The sequence below is a fragment of the Aotus nancymaae genome, unplaced genomic scaffold (assembly GCF_030222135.1).
Source record: "Aotus nancymaae isolate 86718 unplaced genomic scaffold, 86718_ANA_hifiasm-v0.15.2.pri h1tg000004l, whole genome shotgun sequence".
Lineage (NCBI taxonomy): Eukaryota > Metazoa > Chordata > Mammalia > Primates > Aotidae > Aotus > Aotus nancymaae.
This window is the reverse complement of record NW_026988415.1, coordinates 45,344,821-45,352,138: the sequence shown is the minus strand read 5'-3', so window position 1 is coordinate 45,352,138 and position 7,318 is coordinate 45,344,821. Positions and strand designations below refer to the sequence as shown.

At 51.1% G+C, this 7,318-nt stretch overlaps 1 protein-coding gene across 1 annotated transcript; it reads right to left on the bottom strand.

The window, feature by feature from the left end:
* Nucleotides 1-2,644: 2,644 nt before the first annotated feature.
* Nucleotides 2,645-5,521, bottom strand: ARMCX6 (armadillo repeat containing X-linked 6). Its single transcript, XM_012438907.3, has 4 exons — nt 5,406-5,521; nt 4,994-5,087; nt 4,573-4,651; nt 2,645-4,289 (listed from the first exon to the last, which is right to left on the bottom strand). Exon 4 carries the CDS (start codon nt 4,141-4,143, stop codon nt 3,241-3,243), a length of 903 nt encoding a protein of 300 aa, XP_012294330.1. The 5' UTR covers nt 4,144-4,289; nt 4,573-4,651; nt 4,994-5,087; nt 5,406-5,521; the 3' UTR covers nt 2,645-3,240.
* Between the last annotated feature and the right edge of the window lie 1,797 nt (nt 5,522-7,318).

The window sequence follows — 7,318 nt, the reverse complement described above, 5'->3', positions numbered from 1 at the left end:
TCTTAGCCGAGTTGTGCATGGTCAGACGTACAGATTGGGTGAGGGCTGTTTGGGTCCAGGGTGGCACTTAAAAGTAAGGGGATTGGGGTGGACACTGCTTTGAGAGTGACACATGGCGCCCTGGTGAGGATGCCGTGTCTGAGACTGGACATGCCTGCCGGGAAGCTGGATGTCTGCAACCTTGTGTGCACTCACCTGGAGCGGGGGCGGGGTAGGGGTGGCAAACCACAAAATCCCTAGGAGAGGCAGCAGGCTGGGGAGGGCACCTGAAGTTGGTCTGGAAGTCAGTCAGCGCCTACAGGCACCAAATGGAAACGGGCTCATGAGCTAGATGAGAAGCAAAGCCCAGGGCCCTTTCTGGAAGTGGAAGATAGCCTGTGGCGGCAGTTCCAGATTGACACAAGAGACAGGCTCAGGCTGGGGCGGCACCATCAAGGCAGGGCACTCCCCACAGAAGGTGGCAAGCTCAGCCTTGCTGACCTTTCCCAATGTTTGCCCCGGGGAAGCCCAGAAAGACTGTCTTTGGGTTGCAGCAGGCAGGTATGCATTGTGATTGACGGCTCAGGGCTGTATTTATGTTTGTGTTACATATGGAATGGGGGCACCGGTGCTCTTGCCAGTGCTGAGAGGGAGGAACAAGGGGAGGTGCTCTTGCCATGCGTGCCTGGGAGGCAGGCATGCTCCTGACAGTCAAGGGATGAGGGGCAGGAAAGAAGGGCTGTGGGTGAGTGCTTTCGAGAGGGCAGTGCCAGAAAATGGACAGGAGGGTTTTGACTTGGGCCAAGACCATGCCGTGGAGACACTTGGACGCTGATGGGCTTTCCTGTGACAGAGTTTGCTCAGGGGATGAGCAGAAAGCCTCTGGGGTGCTCCCTGAGTTAGGACTCAGCTGTGGCCTCACTGTGTCAAGTGCCTCAGAGATGGAGGACAACTGCACACAAAGGGAAATTTGGTAGTGTGCAGGGAAGTAGGGAGGTGCATGCTAATTCCAGACCACAGGCTAGGAGGATGCCTTTGTGCTCAAAGAGGCTGAGCAATGAGGGCTCACTGAAGACAGCATTGGCGGAGCAGGCTCCACTGGGAAAAGTGGATGAGGAGCTGTTTGCAGGGAAATCCCCTTTGAAATCAGATTGCCCAGCCAAACTGTGATTGGCTTGGGAGAAAGGGTGGTCCTTCTGACTGACAGCTCTTAGGAACCAAGACAGAGCGAGCCAGCCAAGGAAACCCCAGCAGTGGGGGAGGGGGGGTGGGTGTCACAGCAACTGCAAGTTGCTTGTTGGCCATCCCAGGCACCAGGGCCTGGGAAGAGGCCTGGTCCCCATTCCAGGTGGGAGGATTTCCCAGAGTTGGTCGGGGGACCTGGCAGGCACTCAGGCCCTCTGACCAGCGTGGACTGCCGGGCAGATGGTACAAGCAGGAAAGTTGTAACCCACCTGGAAACCAAGCTGCAGGGGGAAGGGAGAATAAGACAAGAAAAGAAAGCTTTGTTCTGTGTGAAAGAGAACAAGCAGAATGCCCAGCACATAGAGATCGCTGCTGCCCAGGGCACAGTGACCCACAGGAGCAGCCCTGAGAGACTGAGAGGACACGGGGCGCAGCAGCAGCCTTGCCCAAGGGAAGCAGATGTGCTTACTGGATTTGTCATGGATTGGGGGAAAGAGACCACCTCTTGACACACACACACATCACAAAAGTACAGGGAACCTGGCTTTACTGATTCAGGGGCTAAACCTGCTGGATGGGATCTGGTCATGTTGGAAGTGGGGGCGGGGCAGAACGAGCTGCCCTGACCCATGGAGTGCTTCTGCGCCCAGGGGCTCGTCCTTTCCTGGCAAAGTGCCGGGACCTCAGATGGAGGGTGTGGAGGTGTCTACGGATGGATGGAGTGGCCATGGCCGTGCCAAGTACCCTCAGCATCTGCCCTCTCACCCCCGCGGGGAGTTGATGGAGGGCTCCTCTGTCCCCTTCCTGGGTCCTGCCAAAGGTAGTGGCGATACAGCAGAAAGGAGCTTCCTCCAAAGGGAGCAGCGGCCAACCCTCTCACTCTGCCAGGAAGTAGCGCTGGGGATCCCAAGGAAGAGAGAAGAAGGGCTGGAAGCAGGTTTTCCCGTGGCTTCGCAGGAGGCGTAGAACTACACGGGGTAGGTGCTGGGCAAGCCGCAGCGTTCATCGCGATCATTGCGCAATAAACGCGCCCCGATGTGTGGGAGAGCGTCCACACCCGCCCCACCCCGATCCCCACCCCCACGTCGGGATGCGCAGACAAAGGAAAAGGCCAGGGCTTCTGATCTTTCTTTCCAGGCCAGCAGTCAAGGAAAACACATTAAGAAGGGATTTCTCTGTGCCGGGCACGGTGCTACCTGCGCCAAGGGTGTCCTCTCTTTCAGTCCTCTCAACAATCCACCTTAATTCCACCAACTTCCCCCATCGTGCCCCTCACCTCCCCCCACCTCCGCCCCCAGCCTCTTCTTGAAATTTATTCTGAGCGCTGCATGCAGCCCTCTCTATCCCTGCCTCCTGTGAGCACTGAGAAGCCTGCATTTGCCAGGGAGCAGACGTCCCAGTCAGCTGGCGTTTACCCGTGCCTTTTTTGTCCTTCTCTCCATGCAGACTGTAAACTCAAGGACAAGGACCATGCCTCTTTTCTGCCAATCAAAGCACACAACTTTATTGATGATACACACAGATGCCGGCCTGGGTGGAAGAGGTTAAAGTCAGTACAATAGACAGAAGAGCAGTGCACATTTTTCATGAATAGGTTCACCATCCATCAGGCGCGTGTAGAAGAAAGGGTAAACGAAAAATAATTCAACCTAAGCTGCAACAAATGCATTTTCAGCTCAAGCTGCGATACGCGTCTGGTCTCTGCAAAGCGGTCCCGCTTGGGCAGGGAGACCACCACAGGCAACAATAGCACTCGTGATGCTGTAATTTGATGTTCTTTGTCCACAGCAGGCAGCCGAAGTGATCCCCTCACCTCGTGAAGGAGGCTGCCAGGGAGGAATTTACAATGCCAACATTGCCTGCAGCCTGCACAACCAAGAAGTTACTCAAAGCTCTGTGGGAGCCCCTGCCTGGCCAATAAGAGCGTGGTCCTGGATTGAGCGCTGGAACTTTCACCCAATGAGGCGGTGATTGGCTAAGGCTGGATCTTCAGTGACACCCTCTGCAGATTCTTTGACATCTGCAAACCAAGCGCGTTTTGAGTGAAATCGGTCCCACTGTGGTCGAGAGGGCCCTTTATGGGGCAGGGGTTTCCAGGAGAATCTCTCTGTTTCCATTTCTGATAAAGAGGGACATGAATGAGAAGAGCATCTGGGCACCGACTAACTCCCCCGCCAAGACTGGCTTTTCAGACAAACCCATCAGCGGTTTCAAAATCTGAACCTTAGCACATCCACTTTCCTCTGATATCAAAGGAAACTTCAAGTCTGAAACGGGCTTGGCAAGCGTGTTATTAATAACTGTCATGCCTATTAACAAATTTAATCCGGCCTGCTGCAGAAATGAGTTGCAACAACGTGACACAGTCTCCCGACACACTTCATTGATGTACATCTTAATCTGGCCCTGACTTTCAATACTCGCATTTAAGTTATCTGGGGCACACAAAGCCTCTCTAACCGCGGGGTCTGGAGTGGGGATCGTGTGTCTGACCATTGAGAGGCTGGCCAAATGGCTGTTGATATTCTGGCTAAACGGAAATGCCTCCTCCTTGGTCTCGGCAAGCAACAGTTTTCCCTGAATGAAAAGACACTTGGAGAGGTCAAGAACACAACTGCCATTTTTACAGTTTTGAGCACTCCAAGTATTTTTATGTTCATAGGGGAAGGGCCGCTGTTTTATTGGGTGTGCTCGGTTGGCCTTGCCTCCCCCTGAGGGCCTGTCCTCAGTGCCACCTGGGGCCCCAGGTTCAGTCCAATCCCCATCCTCACTCCAGGGCCGAGCCATAGTTTCAAAATCAAACCAAACATCAGGCTCCTCCTCATCCAGCTCCTGGTCATCATCCCACTCTTCTTCCTCTTCCTCCTCCAGCTTGTCACTGTCATCTCTTCCTATGGTCAATTTGTAAACACAGTAGCAGGCACCAGCCCCAATCATCAGTCCTGCTGCCATCCAACCCACTTCCCGAGCCCGGCCCATGCTCAAGTCCGTTCCAGCCTTGGGGCAGGACAGGAGAGGGCCTTGCTCCACCTGATTGAAGAGGTCTCTTAGGTCCAGGATGAGTAACGATGGAGGGTAGCAGTCTTCAGCTTCTTCCAGGCTCCAGTAGCTCTCTTGTGATGAATCTAGGGTGAAATAGAGTATTAAGGCTCGGAGCTATGTTTGGCTTTGTGCCTCACAGAGAGGCCAGATTTCGAATTGTTGGTGAGAAAGGCAGATTAACAGGAAACAGTTTCTTTGTTCTTTTCTGTCTTCCTCTATCGACCCTCAGGATCCCACATTTCTCTTCCTGGACCCATAGGGAAGAGCAGGAGATTGGTCAGCTAGGAGGGTAACAGGGTGAGTAACTCTCAGTCTCCTTCAGCGGACCTCCATCCCCAAAGGTTAAGGGCAGTTTCTTTCACTAACCTCTACAAAAGTCGCGTAAATTCCTTCGTTTTCCCTTGTCTTCTGTTGTTAGTGGTCCTTCCACGGTGATAGACAGAGTCTGGCAGAAGGACAAATGCAAAGACAGGTAGATGGCAATGGAGATATGAAAGTATAGTGGATGGACTGAGGACACAGGTCCCAATTTCTGCTTTTATGAATTTTAGGCACTTGAGTTTAAAAGATTTATCATACTCTACTGACTTTCCCGACGCGGGCCTCCCCTGCCCCCCTTGTCGTCCGCCATTTCCCCAGCAAAGGCCGCCACACCCCTTTTCCTGTACTGAAATGGGAGGGGGTGTGGAGAAAGAAGGGGCCAGGAGAGGGCGACTCGGACCCGGCCCTCTCATATCACAGCCCCCCTGCTCCGCCACCCCCACCCGTGGTTCTGGGCTAATCCTACCTTCACATTGACCTGCAAGGTTCCAACCAAGGCAGTTTTCTCCTTCTCTAGCTGAGACTTGCGCCGAGCCTTACAGGCCAGCAGACCTACAAACCTGCAAACAGACAAGGGATCGAGGGGACAGAGTGCCTGGTAGACGGACCAGCACCCGGGACACTGGAACCCCGATTGTGGAACCTTTCTTTCCTCGGAGTCTCTGGAAACGTCATTCACTCCCCTCACCCCAACCCACCCGAAGCCCGCCACTTCTCTCTACTAAAATGAGCACGGGGTGGGGTGGGGGTGGGAGGCAGTATTTAGAAAGTAGGCAAGAAAGGGACCCAGCCGTGATCGGCCTGAACTGGGATCTGTGGCGTTCTTGGCCCCCTTCCACCCCTATCTCCTTTCAAGCAGCGCCCACCCTCGCACCGACCTGCACAGTCCGAGCTAGTTTCCTTCTTTCTTCACACGCCTGCAGAGTAATAGGGGGCTGGTACCCAGACTGAGACGACTAACAGGACTTGAGCTCTAGGCGGCTCTTGGTCACGTGACGGCCACGTCACTAGTGCGCTCTGGCCCCCAATTTCCACTCCCACAAGCAGTGCGGCAGGCGCCAGCCTGCCCTGTATCTCCCCTTCAACCCCCACAGTGGGACCCTGTCACTTTTTTCCTCTGTAACAATACCAGAAACCAGAAGTGGCCCTGTCTTTCTGGTGTTTGAATTTGTGTTTCTGTAATTCCAGGAAGGGGCAGCATCTTTTCCTGGGTCTACTCTTCACTTACACTTCTTGGGAAATCGTCTCATTCTTTCCTTGGCTCTGAAACTCCTGCAGACCCTTTCTTAAATTTCTACCCTTTTCCATGTTCAGTGTCTGCACCAACATTGGGGGAGGGGCAGAAACGGAAGTCCAGGCAGTGGTGAGATTTAAATTAGTATTTTGATAACATTTAGGTTCTATTTTGTCCTTTCTTTTTTATTGACTTGAACTACACTATTTTGTAATCAGAAAAACAACAACAACAACAACAACAAAGCTTTTACCTCTTGGAGAAGAAATAATTCAAAAAAATTTTTTTAAATGTATATAACATAAGCAAGATTTCCCAGTTAATAGGGAGGCCTCATTGAATTGGCGAAGTTAGTTTAAATTGAAAATATCAAGTTGAAAATATTTTCTTCTGACTGCATAGGAAATAGCAGCTTTCAAGCAACATATTAAAATGCAAAAACATACCCTTACAAACAACCAGTTGTGCTTTCAATGTGATTTATAAACTGATGGATAAATCTATACTGAGAAGGTCAGTGTTCTAATTTTGACATTTTAGGTAAGTGAATTATTGTCTCTTTCTCCTGGCTGAGCTCATAGTATTAGGTGTCAGATGTCTAAGATCTTCACAGAAGATTGCTGGGTGGCTTTCACTCTGGCTTCAAAGGACAGATTTTATGCAGACCCCAACTTCAGATGAATCTTACATCTTCAGATGAATCTTACATCTTCAGATGAACTTTACAGATTAGTGACTTCACAGATTAGCCTGCCTTTCATTCACAGGGTTTTATTTAAAATCTATTTTGGAGTTTTGTGGTGCAACCCATAAATCATCCAGAAATTGGAGAATTCCCTGTTTTCCTGTTGATGAAAATGAGACTTGATAGAGGCAATTTTCATTTCATCATGACACTGTTGAGATCTCTCTGGTGTCTGCCATTCATGTATTGTATGCTACTCTAGCAGTGGTGAGTGTTCAGCATTTTCCAGTGGGGATGGTGGTGAGGGTCTGTGGGTGACTGGGAATCACTGCAACAACCCTGATATCTGTGTCATTTTTTCCCCCTCACAAGTTGAAGGGCAATGCACAGGATCTCAAGCAGTTGCCAGAAAAAAGAGGGCTTTTCATTTCCTGCCTTTTGTTACAACTTCACTGAGCCACCCGTACAAGCCACTCAGAATATTCCCAAAACTCAGGGACCAAGTATGCAGAAATTAGTCCTCACGCATCCACCTGTCCCCACTGAGGAGACGTACTCTAAATATAGACACTCCAGGCAGCCTCTTTCTTAGAACATTTAAATATGACACTCCAGAGGGAGGGGCTCCCCAGTGAGGGGCCCCTGGTGTGGAGGAGGCCCTTTCAGGAGGCTAGCTAGGGAGTCCTAGTGACTTGCTGGTGAATATTCGGAAGTCAATATGTCACAACTTTCAAGTCTTCCCCTTTTATAGTCCAAACTCACCAATATCATACCTATCTCTCTCAGTTTTTACCTCATTTGTTTCACCATCATTTCCTTATACTGTTTTTTTCATGACTCTTTATTAACTTCCCCTAGACAAGTGAATTATA